A 24,396-nucleotide genomic window follows, 5' to 3' on the forward strand; every position below is an offset into this window, starting at 1 on the left:
TTTGGGGCTGTCTTTTGTCCCTGAAGGATTTTCCACCCGTGGAGGGGGTACACACAAAGTGTGTGGCCCCAGGCAGTCCTCTGCCCTCTCTGGGCCCGGAGACCCCAGCCCCACTTGCCTTGTATGCCAATTTGGGAGTGTTCCTTCCTTCTCATGGGCCTCAGTTTCCCTGCCTGTAAGACAGGGAACAGCAGCCTTGTGTTGTGCTTATGTAAGGCAGCTTTGGTGCCTGCAAGCGCATCAGGTCTCTGTTTCCTTGCCTGCAAAATGGGGACACTGAGTTCATGGAGTTGTGAGTTCCACATGAACTGCTTTCATCAGGGCCTGACCCCTGAAAGGTCCCCTCGTGGGCTGTCAGCGTGATTGTTTTCTTCTGGGGAGCTGCCAGATGCACCCCTACCCACCAGCCTTGGAGAGGTGGGATGGAGGGTGGGATGCATGGGGAGACGAGCCTGAAGCCTGGGCCCTCCCACCCCACTGCCTCCCCCTATCCCGGGGGCCCCCCACCCAGCGACAAAGCCCGTGGCACTTCCTCTCCCCGCCTGGCAGGCAGCCTGGCCCGGCCCCTTCTCTAAGGAAGCGCATTTCCTGCCTCCCTGGGCCGGGCTGGATGAGCCAGGAGCTCCCCGCTGCTGAAGGTCAGACCCCAGCCTCCATCTGCGTCCACAGGCCAGGACCAGTGCCGGTGCAGCTGCTGCTGTCCCCAGGAGCCCAGCACCCCCTCCCCGCCCATCCATCAGCCAGCGGTCCCCCGCCTGGCCCTGCGTCCCTGTGCCCCTGTGCCCACTTCCCACTTCTCCTGACCCCTCGGCCGCCACCCCAGAAGGCTGGAGCAGGGACGCCGTTGCTCCAGCTGCCTGCTCCCTTCGGGTCCCCGCGTGAGCCCACGCCGGCCTTGGTGCCCACCCGCAGCCCTGCCCCTGGACACCGGATAAGTCCCAGCGCACAGAATCCCGGGTGGACAGCATGGACCGTGGCATGCTCGCCTTGGCCGCAGCCCTGCTGTTGGCCGTCTGCAGCCTCAGCCCCACAAGTAGGTGCCCAGGGACCTGGGGTGGGGAGACTTGGCCCCCAGGGTGCAAACCAGGCCCCCAGTGTTCCCAGCCTCCTCCCTGTGTCCTGAGCTCATATTCAGTGGAGCCAATGTGGGGGCTTTGGAGGGTGACTGATCATCTCAGTTCTTTGGGGACTGAGGGGTTTCACCAGACTCAGAACTTTTAGTGTTAAAAGTCTCAGGCAAACCGGGAGGGGTTATTTACCTTAACCCTGGCTTCTGGCCTCTGCCCCCCACCCCGGCTATGTCCAGTTTCTCCCCAGGAAGCCCAGGTCCCAGAGTGCTGTGCAGTCCCAGGGAGTTCCCTACCCTCTCTGGGCCTTGAGTTTTCCATCTGAGGAGTGTGGAGGAAGGAGGACCCGTGACCTGAGTTCAGAACATGGGTTCTGGGTTCAAATCTCACCATGTTACTTCCTCGAGGTGTGATCTTGGAGAACCGCCTTTGGGACTCTGAGCAAGGTGGGAATGGCACCAGAACTTCCCAGGGCTGCTGGGAAGATGGGGCTGAGCTAACACTTGCAGAGAGAGCTCCGGGGCAGGCTGCTCCTGGTTGTTTCTGTGTTGTTGTTGCTGTGGTTTCATTAGCTTTAAATTCCTCCACCCTCACCTTGCTCAGGGCTGTTGAGTGGCTCCCAGGACCTTTTGAACAGGATGAGACTACGGCTCTCTGCCCCAGCCTGTATCCCCCTTTTCTCCTCCCTAGAAGGGTGCAGGTTGGGGGTGCAGGCCCAGGCTAGGGGTTCTGTGGGGGCTCCTCAGCCTGTGGGTCCCTGCTGAGCTCTGCCCCTCAGCTACCTCGAGCCACTGGCCATCCCTGAGGATACCCCTTCACCACCTGAGCATCCAGAGGCTTCCTAGAGGAGTGGTGGCAGGAGAGAGCCATGAGTGTGGGGAGGAACGAGAAGGGGACAGCAGCAGCCACAGCCACTCCCTCCACCCCGTCACCTCACGCGCCCCACAGCATATTAACCTCCCTAATCCTTGGTCTCTAAAGCTCTTTTACCACCACCTCGTTGGCAGAGAGTAAACTGAGTCTGAGAGGAATGAAGTGACTTAGCAGGGGTTTGACCCCAGGCCTGTGGCTCCTCAGAGCATTTGCTCCCAAGCACGTGTGATACAGCAACCCCTCTTGATGTGGCTCACGATCACCCTGCAAAACAGCAGCCATTATCAGCCCCATTTTACAGGATAGAAAATGGAGGCTCTGACCTGCCAAGTTCACCCAGCTAAGACAGACACTCCCTGAGCTCCAAGATCTGCTTCCAGGGCTTTGAGCCTTCCTCCCATTTCCTTTCATCTCATTTCCTCTTGGTCGTTAGAGAAACATCCATGCAGACAGTTAGGGCCTGGTTTTATAGGATCCCAGGCAGTGGCGTACTGATAAATAACCAAGCATGGGTGAGAGGACCTGATTTGTAGCTTTGTCGATTTCCATGGTGTAAATATTCCCACACGGCTGACTTCAAGCTACCAACTCACACATGCGGAGTTGGAAGCCAAGCACACTGTTATCTGGTGTTTCCACCACACATAGACGTAGATAACCTTAAGAGCATAGAGAACAGTAAATGGAGTAAAATAACTAGGAAGGAATGAGTTTTGATATTTATTACCTTTTAAAAATATATAACTTATTTAATTGTAAGTTTGTATAATTTAATTTTTAATAATAGCCATGTTTAACAACCAGTTCAAAAAACTCTTGGAAATTTATCAATCTGCTCCTGTGAGCAGGTGGGAGCTGTCCCGGCACCCCAGTGATCACAGGCTCAAGGGCATTACTCAGCCCCCAGCAACTCATTTACCCAATTCATGGGAAACTGAGGCCCACGGAGGGCAGACGAGGATCAGGGCCAGGGTGTGGAGCCCAGATTTCCACACTGGGGGTGGGAGTGACCCAGGCACCCTCATTCAGCCTGCAAGGGTTGAAAATGGGTCCAAAAACGGTCTTCTGGAAGCACAACTCAGCAAAATCTCTTAAAACTGTAACTTTTTGCCCCCACAACTCAACCTGCCGAAGTCAGCCCTATAGTTACTTGCCTAAAACACTGTAAAGATGTATGGTCCGTAGGTACCTGCAACAAAAACCCAGTGGCTGGAAACCACCTAAACATCCATCACAGATGCCACATTAAATACATTTTTATGCAATGAAATATCATGCAGAGATTACCAAGAAAAAGGCAGTTGTATATGTATACGAGGGTACTTCCAAAAGTTCATAGAAAGATTTGTATTACTTTTAATTTTAGTTTTCCACAAACTTTTAAAAGTACTCTCATTCTACTGTGGACAGATGTCTGGGATACCCTGTTAGTTGTCCAAACGATTCCATGTCTGTATTCATAAAATGATAATAATGCATGATATATGCGTAGAGAAAATTCTGGAAGGATGTGCACCAATGTTAATTTCTCCAGCATGGTGTTCTCTCTAGGGGACTTTCATTTTTCTAAGACACATTTTTCTGTCCTGTTGGAACTGGTTTTTTAAGAACAAGCATGTAGAGATTTTTAAAAAGGAATTTAACCACAGATTTGCCTCAGCCAGCCTTCAAAAAACAAAAATTCATAGATAAGGGGGAAATTACCTGACGACTCCTGTATTAATATCGGCACAGTTAGCATGTGGGCAAATTGCTAGCTAGCTTTTGTCTAGCTTTTTAAGGTAATTTTAATCTAGGTTGATCAACATGTACGAGTCTTGTGTACCCTGCTTGTATCCCAGAAGGTTTACATGTGGTGATGTGGACCACATCCTGTTGCAGTTCTGGAATTTTCTGTCCCTTAAATGTGCCATCATTCGCCTAGTGACTCCCTTACTGTTGAATATTTAGGTGGTTTCCCCTTTTGTTCTAATTATAAATACCACCTCGATGCATGCTTTTGGTACATGCACCTTTTCCTGTATTTTGGATTATTTTATTTGCATAGCGTCCCAGAAGCAAGGTTGCTGGGGCTCCTGGCCCATGCTGGGTGGCTGGAACTGAAGAGTGTTTCTAAATTGGGGATGATTGTTTGCTGGAGGATGGGTCTCAGGCCTGATTTGGAGTCCCCATGCTGCTGGGCCACCTGTGTGAGGGTCTAGGACTCACTGGAGGGGGGCTAGTGACAGGACAGAGACCACAAATATCCATCTCTGCTAGGCTGCATTTCTGGTGCAGCTTTCCATTTGCCAGGAGAATAAAGAGGTTGGAGTAGGAGCACTGTGAGCAAGGAAAGGGTAGATCCCTGGGGACAGTGGGGACATAATTATTAAGGTTCTCCCTGGCCTCAGACAGATAGATGGTGACACTAAAACCTAGAGGGACAAAGGGACTTGCTCGTAGTCACAGACTGGTCAGTGCTGGGCCCTCTGAGGACAGGCCTGTCCATTTGCTCAAGGGCCTGAGGGGAGATCTGGGCGAGAAGGAGGTGACCACCTCTCCTGTGTCCTCAGTGGGTCGGGCAGTGTGCCAGCTCCTTGCCTCTATGCCCAGTTTACAGATGAGAACATCAAGGCCTGGGCACGGGAGACTTGGAGAGGTGATTGCCGTGGCTCTGGGCCCCCCACCCCCTAGCTCCGGCCCAGGCTTTGGGATATCAGCCCTGGAGGCAGAAGAGGACCCTCATCCAGGCTTCAACACCTAAGAGATGATTATGACATTTATTCAGCGCTTCCTGTATGCCAGACACTGCTCTAGGCATGTTGCGTGTATTATCAGACTTAACCATCGCAAAAGCCCTAGGAAATAGACACTCCTGTAACTCTCATTTTACAGAGGAGGAGACTGGAGCACAGGCAGGTGAAAGAATTTGCCCGACTAACACAGCCCAGAAATGAGCAGCTGGGGCTTGAGCCCTGGGGCCTAACCACTGCACCGTACTGCCACAGGGGACATGATGACCTTTTGCCTGATCGCACTCTGGGCAATCTGCCCCTTCCACTGCCCCCAGAATGGCCCTCCCACCTAGAGTGCAACCCCTGGAACCCTGCCTCTACTCTTGGTAAGCCCCATGAATGCCCTGTCCTCTCTTTCTGACTTCATCCCCAGATGGAACCTCAGAATGTCAGACGCCCAAAGGAACTTGGAGTATGTCCTATCCATACCTCTCTCCTCCCCATCCAGTACAAATGGGGAAACTGAGTCCCAGAATGGTGAGGGACTTGATGCAGGTCATCCAGCAGGTTAGAGGCAGACCTGAAAATCCAATCCTGCAAATGCACGCTCAAGCCTTCTCTGAGCCTTGGGCTGAGTGATTGGGACACAGGATGGTCTGGACTCTCTGTTGTGGAAAAACGCATTTTCTGCTGAGAGTGCGGACACACAGACAAATGAAAAAATGACACACCTGGGCATATGTGGTTGTGGAAAGACATCCAGTTACTGATGCACCTAAGAAAGGAAGAATAGTTTCCAATGAGATTTTCACCACAGAGTTTTGGAGGATGAATAGGATTTGGCCAGGTGGTCAAATAAAGGATGACCATTGGTCTGGGAAAGGGCATGGCAGACACGGGGAGCAAGGTATGTTTGGGGGAAGAGCCCACATCTCCCCACTGACTGGGCATAAGTAATTGTGACCGCACCATACTGCAGCTGTCAGTTCCTGAGCAACGCCCACTCATCAGGAGCTGCTTTAGAGCTGTGCCTGTGTCATTTTACCAACACGCTCACCAACTTGATCAGGAAAGTATGAGGATTATCATCATCCCCATTTTGCAGATAATAATACTGAGGCATAGGAAGGAAGCTGGAAGGTGGCAGAATCAGGCTGAAACTTTGGCATCTGTCAGATCCCTGCACTTTTTTTTATTAGCATATTCATTATTACAAATCATACCTATTCTTTATGCCTCTCATCCAATCTCCTCCCTGCCCCTTCCCGTCTCCCTCTTCCCCTCCGCCTCCCCGCTCTAATAACCACAGATTTGTTCCCTCCATCTGATAGATTAATTGTTCCTCTGTTGGTTGTTGCCTAGACGATCTGTCCAGAGCTGAGACAGGTGTGATCAAGTCCTCTCCTATTATCACAAATCAGATGCTTCTTCTATTACTCTTGAGTGGTGTGCTTGTGGAGGGAGAGGACCTCTTCTTTTTTTTTTTATTGGTCTCCGTTTGTGCCTCTCCTTGTGTCAGTGCAGTTGAGAGTCTGGCGTGCCATCTGCATGGTGGCTGTGACTGCTGCTATAGAGACTAGCTGCTGTTGTGGCAGCCATGGCAATTGTGGTGGCTCTGGTGGGCTACCCACGTGGAAATGGTGTTTTTAGTGTGCTCTGTACCTGGTTGCGACTGGGTTCAGTTTCTGCCAGCTCCATATCTCAAGACCTTGGTGGGGCCCCAGGAGATCCCTGCACTTTTAACTCTACTTTAGGTTGCAGTGTGTGAACTTGACCCTGCCAGCACTGGGGAGCTGTGGGAGAGACAGAAGCAAAGGAGCATGAAGTCCTTGCTGGGAGCTGGGGAGTGGGTGGGCTGGAAGCTGGGAATGTAAAGAGTAAAGGGTTGTCTGGTGACTGAAGAAGAGGGGGCAGACTTTTCAGCAGAAAAGACCCTTGTCGGGCCGGCCTGTGGCTCACTCGGGAGAGTGTGGTGCTGGGAGCGCCAAGGCTGCGGGTTTGGATCCTATATAGGGATGGCCAGTGCACTCACTGGCTGAGCGTGGTGCTGACAACACCAAGTCAAGGGTTAAAATCCCCTTACTGGTCATCTTTTAAAAAAAAAAAAGAAAAGAAAAAGAAAAGACCCTTGTCAAAAAGTATCTGCCCTCATATTATGAAATAACATTCACAGCTACTGTGTCCAGAGCACCTGCAGGGTACCAGTCACTGATCCAGGTTACCTCCTCAAACTGACACACAGCTGCGAAGTGTGTGCTGGCTGCTAGAGCTCGGCCATCTGGGTTCAAATGCAGGACCTGGGCCTGGCCGGTTAGCTCACTCGGTAGAGTGTAACGACGATAACATCAAGGTCAAGGGTTCGAATTCCCATACCAGCTAGCTGCCAAAAAAGCAACAAAAAAAGCCAAATGCAGACCCCACTTAGTAGCTGGGTAACCTCCGGCAAATCCTTTAACCTGCCTAATCTTCAGTTTCCTCGTGTGTCAAATGGATGTAACCACAGCACGCACCTCATAGGCAAACTGTGAGGATCAACTGAGTTAACTCGTGTAAAGCCCCAAAACAGTACCTCGGCTCTCAGTGAGCGCGACGGAAGCATCTACTGTGATTACTGCTGGTCTGCAAATGGGGAAACCGAGGCTCAGAGAGGTTAGGCTTTTGCTCAAGGTGACCAGCTTCTAAGAGGCAGAGCTGGAATTTGACATAGGCCTCTGGCTCCAGAGCCGCTTCTCTTGACCACTATCCGCTCTGGCGTCCATGGTGCTGGGGTTAGCCGTCTGGAAAGTCCTGGAGGTTGCTGTGCTCCTGGGAGAGGAAGGAGGAGGAGGGAATAGTGGTGGGGAGGTGGCTCCTGGGCCTCTCCCTCAGGGGCCCCAGTCACCCAGGGTCCCAGTGGCGCCTCCTCCAGCCGGGGTCCCGGGAGGCCCAGGCGTTTCCCTTGGTGCCAGGGGATTGTTTTCAGCTTGGTCTGGGCCCGCCTCAGGCTCCGGGAGACGGGCCCAGGCGTCATGCTCCCTCCTGTCTCCTCATTCTCGTCTGCAGGGGTGGGGGCGGCCAGGATTCGAAAAGGCCCCAAAATAAATGGACCTCTTATCTGATCTCCCAGCCTGGCCTGTTATCTGATCATTACATAATGGCCAGGCCTGGGACCTCTCCCGCTGGCTGACGGCATGGAGGAGGTGGCCCTGGGCAGCCCCAGCAATCCAGCAAATCCGGGAGGAACTGGGGTTCCTGGAAGTCTGGGGAGGGGGCAGGGAAAGTCCAAAGGGAAGAAGGGAGGCGCTGCACTAATTTGTAGGCTAGACTCTGGGTGGTGTGAGGAGAGGTGGGTCTGAGGCCTGGCCTGGTCAGCCATGTGCTATGTAACTTTGGCATATCCCTCCTCTCTGGGCCTCAGTCTCCCCATCCGTATAGGAGGGGCTTGGACTAGGTAACAGCCAAGGAGCCTGTACTCACTGATAGGGAAAGGGAGAGTCGGGGAGATCTGGGGGACAGGTGGATCAGGAAGGGATGAGACAGTAGGAGATGGCCCTGGACTTTGAGCCTAATGGGGTGATGGAGACCTCAGTGACCTCCCTCCCAGACGATCCTTACCTGGAGGCTGCCCCATCCCACCACTTCACCCCACCTCTTAGTCAATTCTTCTACAGTAAGTGAAGTCAGTAAAATAATTATAATAAAAAGAGCTGCCATATGCCCGTCTCATGGAGTCCTCCCAACAACCTCTATAAATTGTGTGGGTTCTATTCTTATTGTCATTTACAGACCAGGAAACCGAAGCCCCAGGTGGTGAAATCGCTCACCACAGCCACATAGCTAGTAGGCCTTGGGCCTGAGATTCTAACCCAGGTGGGGCCTTGCTTTCAATTCAAATGTCACATTGCCCAGGCACTCTGGAGTCCCTGGCACACTCAGGATAGGGCCGGAGCAAGGACCTATCAGACCTGGGTGGTGGCCACATGTCCTTGTTCTGATCTTCTCCTTCCCAGGATGGAGAGAGGGGTGGCCGTCCTACAGCCTGCTCTGACCTCTGGGGGGCCTGAGTCTGGTGAGCTGTGGAAAGGTGGGGAAGGAGGCTGGCTTAGCTGCAGACAGCCCCCCTCCTCTGAGCTGGCGTCAGCTGGACGTGAGGCCAGTCCCTCCGCGCCCCTCTTTGATCTCCAAGAAAACAGGAAGTGAGCGCGACAAGATGGAGACACAAACTTCCAAACAGTCTCCCCTTCTCCGTCCTCCTTCCCTCCTCCGGAGCCCCCCTTCCCGGCACATTCCTCAGGACGGACGAGGTGTAGGGGCCTCATTTCCTCTTCCTCCTCGGCTGGGTCAGGGTGAAATTCCATTCCCTTCCCTCAGGACCTGCGTTTCCGGGCGGCCCGGTGGCGGGCTCTGCGGCCTACTCCGGCAGCCTCGCACCAGACCTGGGCCGCCCTCCTGGCTCCTCTCATCCCTCAGACTGTTCCTCCCGCTGCCTCCTCCTCGAGGCCCAGGAGCCAAAGCTTTGTCTCCCGGGCTCAGCTCCTTCCTTCCTTTGGAGGGAACCGGCCCTGAGGCTTGGGCTCGCGTGCAGGCCTGGCCACACAGTTAAGGCTGCCAGGTGTAGCAAATAAAAATAGCAGATGGTCACTTCAATTTAAATTTCAGATAAACAATGAAATTTTTGGAGTATAAGTATGTCCTCTATGTGGAAAATTTATTCATCGTTTTTCTGAAATTCGAATTTAACTAGATGTTCTGTCTTTTACCTGTCAACCCTACACCTAGTAGCACTGTGACTTTGGGCAAGAAGAGACTTTTCCTTTTTTTTTTTTTTTTTTTTTAAAGGGATGACCAGTAAGGGGATCTTAACCTTTGACTTGGTGTTGTCAGCACCACACTCACCCAGTGAGCCAACCGGCCATCCCTACATAGGGATCCGAACCTGCGGCCTTGGTGTTATCAGCACCACACTCTCCTGAGTGAGCCACGGGCCAGCCCTAGACTTTTCCTTTCCGAGCCTCAGTTTCCTCATCATGGATGGACACAAGGCCATCCACCTCATAGGGTAGCCATGAAGATGCATAAAGCCCTTAGCCTGTACCAGGTACCTAGTAGGCACTGGGAGGGTGAGGGTAATTGTCCTCACCTTATTCTTATCTTGTTCTTTTTCTGGCTGTGTTTCCCCAACAGGTGTTGCAGAAACCATCCATTGTGACCTTCAGCCTGTGGACCCCAAGAGGGGCGAGGTGACATATACCACCAGCCAGGTCTCTGAGGGCTGTGTGGCTCAGGTCCCCGATGCTGTCCTCGAAGTCCACGTCCTCTTCCTGAAGTTTCCAAATGTGAGTACCCCATGGCTAGGTTGGGTGGGGACCCAATGAGATGAGGGGTGCCTTCCTTGTGGCTGTCCCTGGGGTGGTGGCAGAGTCCCCACCAGGGACCCTGACAAGAGAGTAATGTGGACTTCTCACAGGCCCCATAAGGGGTGGCATTTCTGGGAGCAGGGACTGGGTGCTACCCAGGTAGGTTTGGCCAGCGACTGAGTGGGGAAGAGCCAGGGGGTGGGGTGGACCAGGTGAGCTGTTGCTTATGCACCTGCGATGACAAGGACCTCACGGCTTCTCAGAGGAGGCAGCTCCATTCCAGGCAGCCCAGACTTTGAGAAAGTGCTTCCCTCAGTTCAGCCTGAATCTTCCTCCCTGGAATGTCCCCCATGAAACATCTGTGACTCCACTAGGCAGCTTCTCAGCGATCCAAAGCCAGCAATGCCAGCCTCAGAATATTCTCTTCAAGAGAGCCCACCTGAGAGGCCCACCAGCAGTCTGTCTGATAAGTCTGTCACTCTTGATAATAATAATATGTTCATTAAGCACTTACCATGTCCTAGGCACTGTGCTAGGGCCCATGATGTGCCAGGAATTAGCATCTCATATGTATTAAGCCTCCCGAGGGCCCAACTGCCAGAGTTGGTTATTACCCCCACTTCTCAGAGGAGGAAGCTGAGGCCAGCCTAGAGAGGTGGAGCCCAAGACCAGAGTTCACACCAGATCCCCAGGGACTCCAGAGTCAGGCTGTCACCTAGCTCCCCAGTGGATCTGAGTGTTCAGGAGGTGTCCAGCCTACTTGGGCTAGAGGCCACACCTGGTTGATGTGGCCTTAGGTCCTGATAGCAATTTAGTGGTGTCAGCTCAGGGTAAACTTATGGCCAGGCTGCCCCCAAAACTGTTAAGCTCCCCTGTGTTTGTGGGTGATAAGAAGGTGCCCAGACCACCAATATCAGGGGGACTGCTCCCCACCACCCTGCTCGCCTTGAGGACTGTGGGCTTTGATAATCCCCAAACCACAGATAGTGCCAAACACACTTCATGTGGTTTTCATAGCCATTGTCATTTTTTTCAAATTTGGTAATGATATGGAAAATTAGATTACCCTCTGTAAGTTCATTTTGTTTGTTCTGATGTTCAGGTCCTTGTACCTCTTCTGGGTGGCTGCGATCCCATGACACTAATCACTCAACAGCAGGCCAGGGTCAGAGAAAGGCCCCCAGCCAAGTGTCCAGATCTATGAGAGACAGGTGTGTAGACAGCCAGCCAGGACCCAGTGCTTGGTGCATTCTCAAGGAGCACAGGGCAGGGGCTCCCCAGCTGCCATGGGATTAGGCAGGGCTTCCCGGAGAAAGCAACGACATGAAGGACAGCCAAGAGCTCACCGAGTGAGACAGGTTGAGGCGTAGAACAGAGGACAGAGTGAATGCAGAGGCAGAGGGAGCGGACGGCAGAGGTGGAAAGGTCCCATTGCCTTATTAAGGAGTTGTTCTTTATCCTGTGGCAATGACAGTCATCGGAGGGGTTTTAGGGGCATGGTGGGTGCCGCTGGAACTCATGTCATATTCCAAGGTCCTAGAGTTTATGACAACAGAATCTCCCTGTCACTGTCTGCCTCTTCCAGAGAATTCAACCCATTGAACATCCAAATTTTCTTTTTTTTAAAGATGACCGGTAAGGGGATCTTAACCCTTGACTTGGTGTTGTCAGCACCACGCTCAACCAGTGAGCTAACCGGCCATCCCTATATGTTATCCGAACCCGTGGCCTTGGTGTTATCAGCACTGCACTCTCCTGAGTGAGCCACAGGCTGGCCCCGAGCATCCAAATTTTTATTTGAGGAGCCGGGCTGCAAGGGCTGTTAGTTTGAGGAGGTGGTGGAAAGAACTGGGATCTGGGAGACCCAGGGTCCAGTCCTGGATCTGTCACTGGCCAGCACCTTGTGTGCAGAGGATCCTCCTCCCCACCCCAATAGACACAACTTTGTTGGGTTCAAGGGCTCACCTAAGAATCGTGGAGTAGCAGAAACTGGCTCAGGGCCTGGCATATTCCAAATAACTATTGAATGTATGAATAAATGAATGCATGAACGAATGAGTGCACTGCTGTGTGACCTAGATGCAGGTGTTAAGAACACAGGTTCTGGAGACAGACAGCCCTCCAATTGAACTCTGGCTCCACCACTTACAGCTGCAGTGCCTTGGGCCACAGCTCCAAGTCTTGGTTTTCCCAAGGGAGACCTGGAGCTGACCACACTGCCTACCTCACAGGTGATTGTGACGATCCAGTGGGGTGGTGCAGGCAAAATACTGAGCTCAGGGCCTGTGCAAACTGGCTGCTCCACGCATGGGAGCTGCAGTTACTGTTATTATTCCTTCTCCTCTCGGCTCCATTTCTCACCTGTAAACACCCTCATTTTGCTGGACATGTTACAGTTTACAGAACATCTTCACATCCGTTGACTAATCTGAACCTCAAATGTTATTGGTACAGGGTCAATGAAGCAGGGGCCATGAAATTATTTTCAGAGGGGCTGACTGAGGTCCAGCCTCACAGAGTTGGGCCTCCACCGGCTGCTCCTGGCCTCCCTGCCCCGAGGGTTGGGCCCATGATCCACCAGATTCTAATGCTATAACCACTGACAAACCTGCAGTTTCCCCTGGAGACACCTTTCTCCTCAGGCATCCCCCAAGAATGGCGTCCACGGCCCAACGGTCCCCCTCCGGCAGCCCTCGCCAGGTGCCTGCCCTGTGCCCAGCCTGCATTGAGCATTGCTGATGCAGAGAGAAAGTGGAGGTGGAGGTGGCATGAGCAGTCTTGGTACTGAGTGATGGAATTGGCAAGGGGAGAGGGTACAGCAAGCTGTGGGTGACGGGAGGACGAGGACTGAATGTGGAGGAAAGGGGCATTAGGGAAATGCTCTGCGTCTAGCCAAAAGTGGGGTCAAGGGCATTCCAGGCAGAGAGCACTGCATGTGTAAAGGCCCAGAGGCAAGAAACATAGTAGGGCAGCGGTAGTGGGGGTGGCAGCTGTCTCAGCAGTGAGCACGATCCCTCCCAACCTATGGCTACCTTCTTCAGTCCCTGGCATAGAGAAACAGCCTTCCCATCCATCCCTACGTGGCCTCAGAATCCTCAGATTTCCTGTGGGTGGGCAGCAGATGAGCGGTGGCGGCCAAGAACTCAGTGTGCGTGTGTGTGTGTGTGTGTGTGTGTGTGTGTGTGTGTGTGTGTGTGTGTGTGTGTGTGTGTGTGTGTGTGTGGTGGGGAGATCTGCAGACGGTCAAAGGGACTGCTAGGCAGGGGCTCTATCTCGCTGGGTCCCCAAAGGGCAGGCCGGAGCCTGGATTCCGGGAGGGGTCCCAGGGTCACATCCTGACCCTCGGAGACAGGAAACCCGCCTGGTGTCTCAGCGATTCCCGTCAGGCTGACTGTGCTGATCTGCTGTCCTCCTAACAAACCCCCGGCAGCCAGGTCGGGGCAGAGCTGGGTCAACCGCTGATTCAACCCACTCCTGGGCGAGCTCAGAGGGAGCCAAAGATGCCCCACCCACCCCTCAGCAGACAGAACCCGCCAGGCCCCAGCACTGACTCACTCCTGGCCAGAGGGGCAGGCAAGGCCTCTCAAGTGGAGAGAGACAGCCCAGAGGCACCCCAGGGTACCCTCAGACCATCCTGGGAAGCTGAGGCCCAGCCCTGGACCCCAAAATTAATGGCCTCTTTCTGGCCCTCTTCCAATTGCATCCCTCCCCCAGGGTGGGGAATCTATGGGGCCAAAGGACGTGCATACCTGGAATCTGCACCCCTCCCCTCTAGACCATGCTGTGTGGACCCGGACCCCAGAATTCCTTGCCCAAATGGGCCGAGCCTCCCCCAGGGCTGCATGGAACTCTTTCTTGTTCCATCCTCTAGAGGACACACTGCATGGCTGGAGTGAGCTCCCTTAGACCTGAAGAGTGGTTGAGCCAGGTATGGGAGATTGGGTGGGACATGGCAGAGCTTGAGCATCTGATCTGGGCTGTCTGCATATGGACACATGAGCACCCTTGCTGCGTTGGCAGAATCGGAATGAATAGAAGGAGGGCAGGGGATGCCATTTATATTTTTGTCCCAGGCCTTGCAAATATTAGGAGCAGGCTTGATGAAGGGGCACGGATAGAAGTCAGACAAGCTGGGCAGGGATCGTTCCTGCTCTCTCACTGCTACGTGCCCAGGGTCCAGAGTCAGCCCTGGAATAAATACCTGGTGGATGGATGAATGGATAATGGAATGAAGGCAGGCAAGGAGGGAGGGAGGGAGGAAAGGAGGTAGGAAGGGGACAAGGTATGTGCATATACCATCCTGGAGGGTTGGTGGTGTCACTTGCTGTTTATGTCTGGTCCTTTGTCTTTTTTTTTTTTTTTTTAAAGATGACCAGTAAGGGGATCTTAACCCTTGACTTGGTGTTGTCAGCACCATGCTCTCCCAAGTGAGCTAACCGGCCATCTTTATATAGGGATCTGAACCCGTGGCCTTGGTGTTATCAGCACCGCACTCTCCTGAGTGAGCCATGGGCTGGCCCCTATGTCTGGTCCTTTGGAGGTGTTAGTTTTTTTTTTTTTTTTTTTTTTTTTTTTTTAAAAGATGACCGGTAAGGGGATCTTAACCCTTAACTTGGTGTTGTCAGCACCACGCTCACCCAGTGAGCGAACCGGCCATCCGTATATGGGATCCGAACCCGGGGCCTTGGTGTTATCAGCACCGCACTCTCCCGAGTGAGCCACGGGCCGGCCCTGGAGGTGTTAGTTTTGTTCTCTGCCAAGCTCCTGAGGACAGAGTTGTGCCTTCTCCTGTCCCCCTTTGGGAGCATGAAATCCCCAGGCTGGGCCCAGTGCTGGCCTCTCACGTGGGCAATGAGTTGGGGAAGGGAGGAGGACTTGGGCTGACCACCAGAAGGGCTGGAGGGATCAGGGCCTCCCTTAGCTGAAAGAAGTAGCATATCTCTCCGGGGATTCTGGAAGCCCACTCTGTGGCCACTTGGCTGGAGACAAGACTCCCAGACTGCAAATGCTTGGACATCCAGAAGACAGGTTGGAATCCAGGGGCCACACAATTCTAGAACATCGCTGAGTCCAACTCCTCCCTGCACAGATGGGGGGACTGAGGCCCAGAGAAGAGATGCCACAGTGCCGCATGGCTGGGGCACGTCTCAGTTCCTGCTAACTCCTGCCCAACTCTAACACTACCCCCTCAGCCCCTAATCCATGGCGCTCCTCTGGATGAGTGAGCAAGGAGGGAGTCAGAGGGAATGAAAGCCAAGCGACTACCGTGTATTTAGCCGGCACTGGACAACTCACTTTGCAAGCAGAACAGCACTGAATCCTCAGGAGTCTATGAATTGGGAGTGTTGTTTAGCCAATTTTCTAGATCAGGAAACTGAGGCCCAGAGAGGAATAGTGACCATCGATGGTCACAGGCTACTGATGGAGCCCGCATTTGAATTCAGGCCAGTCTGGCTTTGACCTCTTCCCTGCCACGCTGCTTGTCTGTACCATTTGGGTCTGCTGGGGTGGACAGAGGGAAGGCTGGCTCCAATCTGGCCGCCTCCGGTCTGGCCCTAGGAGGGTGGGGGCTGCAGGCAGCCCCGAGGCTCCACTCCTAGAAGAATTGCTGGAAGCGACTTTCTATAAGTGGCTACTGTTGCTCAGGCCTCCTCACCGAAATCTCCCCTTCCCGCCACCAACCACTGGGCCGACAATGGCATCTGGGGACACTGGTACAAAAATAGAAACTCAGTCTCCCGCCCACCCGCTCAGGGAAGGTGCTGGGGCAGGCCCAGGCTGGCAGGGCTGGGGGTCAGGGGCTGGCACGTCTGCCCACCTCAGCTACGCTTCCAGAATTTCCAGGATTTCATCCGGAAGGGAGCTTGGGGTTGGGACAAGGCAGTCCCCTTTCTTTGCCTGGGGCTGTGGGTGCCTGGAGGGAAGAGGGAAGTCAGCGTGCGTGCGTGTGAGTGGCGTGTGAGTGGCTTTGTTGGTGAGTCAGGGCTGTGGGGATGGAAATGTTTGCTGTGGAAACCCTGACTAGGTTTTTCTGGTAACCGGCTAGCCTTCAGCTAGGACCAGGAGCTCAGAGACCCCAAGAGCCTCGGAGTTTCCAAACTGTTCACTTGCTGCGTGACCCTGGCCAGTGACTGCCCTTCTTTGGGCCTCAGTCCCCACCCCCACTCCCAGCAGCCCCCAACTCTATAGGGAGGGACTTGGTGACAACCAAGTGGTGGGTTTGGCTTGCGAGCTCTAGGAGAAGAACTGAATGTGTGTGGTGACAAACCTCCCCACCCCCTCACCCTCAGCATGACTGGGCCCTGACCTCCACTTCCCTTTTCTCACTTCCTTTATCTGCAGACCCACCTGGTAGTGGTTCCCGACCCTATCTTAGCCCCATTTCACAGATGAGAAAACTGAGGTGCAGAGGAACAGGGGCAGTTGTAGAGCAGCAACAGGAATGGGTGATCCCGGGGCTCTTCCTCCCAGCTCAGGGCCTGCTCCCAGCTGCTCTCAGCCTGTGGGTGTCCACTGAGGGGTGGGGGATGTATTTCCTTGTCCTCCGGCCTGTGGCCTCCTGATTGCGATGGACTAAACTATGGGGCCTATCTATTCACCGTGTGTGGACTTGAAGTTCTCTCTCTGGGTGGGGACAAACAGATGGGGCTGGACAGTGATGAAGTATGAGGCAGTCTGTGACAGAGGTGGGGTTGAGTGGGAGGACATGGTCCAGGTGAGCTGCCCAGAGGTCCAGGGCAGGGCTCCACTCTAGCACCAGAGTCATGTGCACTGGCCTCCGACTTTAACACTCACCAGCAGGCCCCTCGGCAGCTTCCCTCCCTGAGCCTCTATTTCTGCATCTGTAAAATAAGAGAATAGTTGTCCTTGCTTCAGTCAGATAGAACATGCAACATGCTCAGCACAGAGCCAAGCATGGATTAAGCTGAACCAGGAGGAATTACTGATATTCAATTGTTTTTTGAAGAGTTTTTACTGAGGAAAAATCCAGCCATTTAACATGTACGGTTGAGTGGTTTGGCTACATACACAATGTTGTGCAACTGTGTTCAGTTGTTTGAGTGAACAGTACACACGAAATCAGGGCAAGGAGGCTGGTGCAGGGCCATTCTCAATGATGTGGGCAGATCGGCTGTGCCCAGCCCGATCCCCACACCACTGAGGTGTCACTTTGCTCTGGTTAATTTCAAGTAGTGATCACAATCCTGGAAGAGAATGTCAGCTCTGACATTTAGATAGCCGTTTCATGTTTTATCAAAATATAGCATTAAATCCAGCATTTAATTTTTAAAGTGTTTACAATGAATAAAAAAACTGATGAAACAAGATATTTTCAAACCCAGAAGTTATAAACCCATTAGAAAATATTCATCAAAAATATGAACTTATACAAACATGAATTTGAAACATATCATTTCTACTATAAATTAGCATAAAAAGAATTATTTTAAAATAACCAACCTACATAGCACACTAATATGAAAAAAATTATTTTTGAAACATTGCAAATGAAATAATATTTGCTCTTTTTTGTTTTAAAGAGCAAACTTACAAACAAAGGGTGATTATGGTGTCATTACTGAGTAACGGAAATATTTCTGGGCAGATTTTTCCAGCAGCTGAAATGCTGTCTCTGGCTTTGTGACATCATTTGGGGAAATGACACGTTGATGATTAGAAGCTAAATCCAAAAACTTTCCACTTGGTTTCGTCTTGAAATCGTCTTCTTTTTGATTGCTTTGAGGAGACTGTGGGGGTCAGATTTTAGACTCCTAGCTTTTTTTTTTTTTTTTTTTTTTTTTTGACCGGTAAGGGGATCTCAACCCTTGACTTGGTGTTGTCAGCACCACGCTCAGCCAGTGAGCAAACCGGCCATCCCTATATAGGATCCGAACCCGTGGCCTTGGTGTTATCAGCACTGCACTCTACCGAGTGAGCCACAGGCCGGCCTGACTCCTAGCTTTTGTTTGAGAGCTGGAGTCTGTGTTTCAGTGAAGTGTTTCCATCTGTCTTTGTCCTGAGTCGGTGGGGCTTCTGGGGCATTTACCTGTCTCAGTCTCAGTACTCACCTGTTCACACTCCACCCGCTGGTTCAGAAAGTCTCTGAGCAGAGCAGAGGTCATTCTTCCAATAGAAGCTTTGCCCCATGAATCGCTGTGTTCTTTTCCTTCTTGGAATAAGGTGTAGAAAAATGTGGCAGGGGAGTTTAGTGGTTGAGAGTAGAGACCTGCCCAGGTCCAAATCCCAGCCTCCTACTTATTTGCTGGGTGATCGTGAACAAATGATTTTACCTCTCTGTGCCTTGGTTTCCTCATCATGTGTAAAGCCCTTAGAACAGGCTTGGCACATAGTAAGCCCTATATAAGTGTTATTATTATTGTTGTTGTTATGAAAACATTCTAAACACATATACCATTGATCAATTAAAATTTTTAATGCAGTGGGCATATTGCAAGACATAAATGATTTCAGCTTTACATTCTTATACCAAAATAATGGTATAAGTATATAAATATACCAACAAAAATACCAGCATTTTAATAGTTTAAAATAGCAAAGCCAACAGGAATATGTACTGCGAACTGGAGCAATTGTGAGTGCCTTAAGTGGGCTGGAAGCAGAGTTGTCACCCAGGGACAGCTGAAGAGGGAGTAGGCATGATGGGGGAGGGGTCACTGCCCCCACACACAGGGTACTGTCTAAGCCACATAGATGGGTGTAGGCCCAGTACACAGCAGGCACTCAATAGAAACAAACCTTGATTGACTGTTGGATGAAGTTTAGGCTCATCCCAAATTTTTTTCTCTCTTTGGATTTGATGACACCAATCACCTTCATTTGTTCAGCATGTATTTTCTTTTTTTTTTTTTTCTTTTTTGTGACCGGTAAGAGGATCGCAATCCTTGGCTTGGTGTCGCCCACACGGCTCTCAGCCAGTGAGCGCACCGGCCATCCCTATATAGGATCCGAACCCGCGGCGGGAGCGCTGCTGCACTTCCAGCGCCGCACTCTCCCGAGTGAGCCACGGGGTCGGCCCAGCATGTATTTTCTGAGGAGGTGCTGAGGGCCAGATACTGCTCTGGACACTGGGTGACGAGGATGGACAAGCCAGGCAAGACAGTGGAGTGGAAGCCACATAAACACATCATCACCATGATCTGGGTGGCACAACCGGTGCAAGTCTGACTGGTCTGTGTGTGTCTCTCCCCAGCTCCCATCCCAGGAGTTCTCACAACTGGAGCTGACTCTCCAGGCATCCAAACACAATGGCACCTGGCCCCGAGAGGCGCTTCTGGTCCTCAGTGTGAACAATAATGTCTTCCTGCAGCTCCACACCCTGGGAATCCCACTCTACTTGGCCCACGTGAGTGCATTATCTCTGACCCCAGGCTGAGGCACTGGCCATGGGAGGCCCCTGCTGTCCAGCACTGTGGGTCAGGGTCTCCCACCCCAGTGGCCCTGCTGCTTTTCATTCTGACATTATTTGCCTGGGTTCTGCCGAAGAGAGCCCAGAGAGCAGCAGGACCTGGGGTAGAGTCCAGACCGGGAGGTGGGAGTCGGGAACTCTGATCTTTTGCACAGCCTCAGTTTGCCCATCTGTCCACTGGGACGATTGGACTCAATGATATTCCAATTGATATATCAATTGATATTCAGGAAGAAAAGTTTTCAAGACATATATTTGAAAATATTTAAGTACAGAGGAAAGGTGCCGGGAGGAAACCTAACAATGTGGTAACAGTGGTTATGGCTGGGAAATAGGATTGAGAGACATTTATTTCGTTCTTTACACTTTGCTGTATTTACCAGAGTTGCTCTAATTGACATGGCCTACACTGGAGAAAAGTTATTTTGAAAAAACTGAAGTTTTAAGTGTTAAACATCCACCATAGAGAGGAGGTCAGCTGGCTGGCAGCCACAGCCAGGGGGCTCAGGGCAGGAGGAGGTGGGGTGGCCTGTCCCACTGCCCCCTCCACATGGAAGGCCCTGGGAGGTGCCCCCAGATGTGAGCAGCTGTTGTTTACAGCAGAGAAAACAGAGGGAGAGAGGAGAGAGCCAGAGCCTAGGGGGAGAGTAAAGATAACAAGAGAGAGGCACAGAAACTTGGAAACCCCAAAGCGGGCGGGTCTGTTGTGGGAGGGACAGACCGACAGAGGGGCAGAGGCGACGGGGAGAGGAGACAGTCCCGGGGCCGGGGCTGGCTGGGAGGCAGGCGGGAGGCAGAGGGAGAAGCTGAGGATGGGAAGCAGGGCTGAAGAACCCAGACGGGCGACAGAGACAGCACAGAGACAGACGACGAGCCGGCACGGAAAGTCCCCGGAGGGAGGGAGCGGGCCAAATGCAGCAGGAGGGCGGCGACGCGGAGGTCGAGGCCCGGGAGGGCGGCGCCTCCCACGGCCCCTCCCCACGCACCCCTCCCGCTGCCCGGCGGGCCCGGGGTGACGCGGGAACACGACACGCGCCCGCGGGCCGGAAGGTCGCAGCAGCCGCCGCCGCCGCCACCGGCTTCGGCCTCGGCCGCGCCTTCCTCGCGGGCTAAGAATACCCAGGGGACAGGGGAGGGGGCGTCGGAGCCGGGACGCGGGCCTGGAGGCCACCGAAGGGGACAAAGAGGCGCGGGCGCGGCACGGGTCTCGGTGCCAGACCCAGCGCCAAGCCACGGACAAACGGCGAGCCCTTTAATCCTCACTATATCCCCATTTTACAGACGACCCCCCCCCCATTTTTAAATCACTGGCCTAGCCCTTCCCACCATGGGGGCTGCGTTCCTCATCCCAGGCACTGATAGCTGATCGCTTTGCCCCTTGTTCAATTCCTGCAGAGAAGGTATCTGGCTTTGTCCTAGGTGAACCGTTCTGTGGTGTCTTGCCTACTGTCACTGCCACAGTCCTCCTTAAGATCTAACCTAAAGCCCTTATGTTGCTGCTGTTGCTTCAGTCCAATGCCCTTGGCTTTGGAGACAGAACACAAAGGAACTTTGAGTTGGTGGCCCCAACAGCTGCCTCTGAATCACTCCTCTCCAGGGCACCTCCTCCAGGAAGTCTTCCCTGTTTCCTTGCCCCAGCCCACCAGGGTCTCTCCTGAGGCATGGGCAATGGAGGCAGTGAGGCGTGGAAACCACCCAGATTCCCCATTCCTGTCCAACGGGGGGACCTGTCTTGCTCCTTTGTTTCTTATTAAATAATACCCTCTGTCTTCTCTTGCCTCAAATAACCTGATGCATGTTTAGTTTAGGGACAGCAAGATCCCCCAGGCCTCTGGTCTTTAATTCATCCATTTCTTCATCCATTTCTTTCCTTCCTCCCTTCCTTCCTCCCTTCCCATGTGCAGGGAGCACCCACAAGGGCCATGTGTCAGGGTGAAGCTGGCGTGCCAGGATCTCCAGTGCTGGGCCCAGCACAGTCAGACAAATATTTCTCAGTGCCTACTATGTGTCAAGCACTGAGCAGAGATGTGCAAGGCAGACCCTCAGAGAGTAGAGGGAGACAGACAGTGACTACATGATGCCATTAAATGTGGATTGAATGAGTACAGATATGGAGAGGTGGGTGGGTGACGGGTGTACAGGGGGGTAAACAAGGATGTGTGTCTTTCTAGCCCCCCAGGTGTGAAAGAGGGGTGGGGCAGATCTGGCTGGGAGGCTCTGGGCTGAATGCATCCTCAGCCCTGGTCTCTTCTCAGCCAATGGGCTGACTCCCCAAATTACTTCCTGACCTCCCACATGGGACAAAGGGGACTCAGAACCAGAAACAGCACTCCGAGCCTCCATGTGTCACCCTAGAACCCGTTGGTCATCTTCCAAGAGTCCCCAGGAGTGAACACCACACAGCTACCACCCTTTACTACCAAGAGCCAGATCCTCGAGTGGGCAGCAACGAAGGGCCCCATCGCTTCTGCTGCTGAGCTGGACAATCCCCGCAGCATCCTCCTCCGTCTGGGCCAAGGTCAGCTTCCTCGGCAGCCTCTCTGGGCTCATAACTCACCTCTGGAGGAATCTGAGCTCCTCTGGCCCATTCCTCAGAATCTAGCACTAACGTTCCAAGAGAGGATTTGATTTGCCTCAGGTCACACACAGCAAGACAGTGCTCTCTTGGGACAGTGACTTCTCCTTCCCCAAATATCAGATTGAACTATGTGCTTTTTTGACCTTAAAGAACAGCACTTTCATTTTTTTTTTTTTTTTTAAAGATGACCGGTAAGGGGATCTTAACCCTTGACTTGGTGTTGGGAGCACCACGCTCAGCCAGTGAGCGAACCGGCCATCCATATATGGGATCTGAACCTGGGGCCTTGGTGTTATCAGCACCGCACTCTCCCGAGTGAGCCACGGGCCGGCCCAAGCACTTTCATATTTTATATTGTGCATCTACTATGTGCTCAGACCTATGCTAGGCAGTTGAGGACTCTGTGGGGACAGATCAGGCTCTGCCCAGCTGGAACTGATGTCGTGATGATGGGATGACAATAAACATGTACACAGATACAAAACTCTAATCTCAGGTCATGGTAAATGCTGTAAGAAAGATTGAAATGGGAGGGCTGGCCGGTTAGCTCAATCGGGAAAGCTTGGCGCTGGGAACATGAAAGTCACGGGTTCAGATCCCCTTACCGGCCACAGAGAATGGGGTGTTGAGAATGGGGTGTTGTGCTGGGTAGTGCTGGGCTGCATCTCTAACTTGTGCCATGGGCTCATCCCTTCTATTAACCCTGTGTTGACAGATGAGGAAACAGAGGACCGGGGACTTGCCCAGGGTCACTCGGCAGGTAATTGGTGGAGGAGACATTTGAACCCAGGTCCTTTGATGCCCTCCCCCCCCTTTGCGGCTCCATTCTGCCCGTCCTACACCACTGTCTCCGGCTGAGAGGAGGGGCTCTGTGTCAGGTGCAGGGCCGTTCAGGAGGTGACTGAGGTGCGCTTGTCTCCGCAGCCCCGAGGTCATCGTCCTTTTGCATGCCGAAAGACGGCCAGGACATGGGCCGCACTCTCGAATGGCAAAGTGCCCCGGCCTCGGTCCGGGGCTGCCGCTTGGAAGGCGTGGCCGGCCACAAGGAGGCGCACATCCTCAGGGTCCTGCCGGGCCCCTCCGCCGGGTAAGGGTGTCCGCCCCCACCCTGCCAGGCCCCGCCCCCTCCTTAAGCCCCGCCCCGGCCAGGTAAGACACAGTGAACTCCGTGATGGGCCCCAAACTCGCCCTAGTCCCACCCCCATCTCTTAGGCTCACACCTGGCCAGTTAAGGGCGCAGTCGCTGTCCCCCGACGCCAGGCCCCGTCCAGGCCTGGCCTTGCCCAGCCCCGCAGCCCCGCCCGCGCTGATGCGGCTGTCTGTCTCACAGCAAGCCCCAGACCGTCACGGTGAAGGTGGAACTGAGCTGCGAGTCTGGGCATCTCGACGCCGTCCTCATCCTTCAGGGTCCACCCTACGTGTCCTGGCTCATCGATGCCAATCACACCATGCAGATCTGGGTGAGCCTTGCACTGCTCCCCAAACAGAAACCAGACTCCCAGCCTCTGCCCTTCAGACCTTCACCTAGAGGCCACCTCCTCCAGGAAGCCTTCCCTGATCCACTAACCCAGCCCACAGCCCACGGGGTCAGGGAAGGTTCCAAGAGAGGTGAAGTTGGGTTCAACCCCAAGCTGAGGCTGAAGGAGGAACAGGAGCCAGTAGGTGCCGGGGAAGGTGACCAGGCAGAGGAAACAGCAGGAGCAGAGGAGACAGCAGGACCAGGGCCTGACGCAGCTCTGGCTGGCCTGCAGTGCACCTGCCTGTAGCTATAGCTCCCTGTTCTTCCTCTCTCCCTGCCATTAGACCACTGGAGAATATTCCTTCAAGATCTTTCCAGAAAAGAGCATGCTTGGCTTCGTGCTCCCAGATACACCAGAAGGCCTGCTGGGGGAGGCCCGGATGCTCAACGCCAGTGTCATAGCGTCCTTTGTGGAGCTCCCTCTGGCCAGTGTCGTCTCCCTGCGGGTCCCCGGCTGTGGTGAGCACCAGCCCCCTTCCCTTGCCCCTCTCCTCCCTTGTCCTCCCTTGGATCAGATTCCACACCATTGTCAGTGAAGCATCACTGTGTGAGCTTAGGCAAGTTACATAACCTCTCTGAGCCTCATTTTTCTCATCTACAAACTGGGGGCAATGAGAGTAGCCAGCCATAGAAGAGCTTAGTGCCAGTTCATGGTGAGCACTCAGTGACTGCCTGACCCGCCTCTGCTACCCCGCAGGAAGTGGGCTGCAGACCTCACCCGCACCGGTCCAGACCACCCCTCCCAAGGACAGCTGCAGCCCGGAGCTGCTCATGTCCCTGATCCAGCCGAAGTGCACCAATGACGCCATGACTCTGGTACTCAAGAAAGATCACCTTGAGGTAAGGGAACGCCTACTCGGGTTAACATGGGTAGCTGGTCCC

General features: G+C 53.3%; 1 protein-coding gene across 1 annotated transcript in view; it reads left to right on the plus strand.

Moving 5' to 3' along the window:
- The first annotated feature begins 643 nt into the window (after positions 1–643).
- The window catches only part of ENG (endoglin), a 32,321-nt gene continuing 8,568 nt past the window's right edge, over positions 644–24,396 (plus strand). The window contains exons 1-9 of the mRNA XM_063082014.1: positions 644–1,033; positions 9,818–9,969; positions 19,202–19,354; positions 21,773–21,935; positions 22,711–22,755; positions 22,920–23,082; positions 23,326–23,455; positions 23,799–23,973; positions 24,212–24,354. Of these exons, the coding sequence (XP_062938084.1) occupies positions 967–1,033; positions 9,818–9,969; positions 19,202–19,354; positions 21,773–21,935; positions 22,711–22,755; positions 22,920–23,082; positions 23,326–23,455; positions 23,799–23,973; positions 24,212–24,354 (1,191 nt within the window). The 5' untranslated portion in view covers positions 644–966. The remainder of the gene's footprint in view (positions 1,034–9,817; positions 9,970–19,201; positions 19,355–21,772; positions 21,936–22,710; positions 22,756–22,919; positions 23,083–23,325; positions 23,456–23,798; positions 23,974–24,211; positions 24,355–24,396) is intronic.

The sequence above is a fragment of the Cynocephalus volans genome, chromosome 17 (genome assembly GCF_027409185.1).
Source record: "Cynocephalus volans isolate mCynVol1 chromosome 17, mCynVol1.pri, whole genome shotgun sequence".
Taxonomy (NCBI): Eukaryota; Metazoa; Chordata; class Mammalia; order Dermoptera; family Cynocephalidae; genus Cynocephalus; species Cynocephalus volans.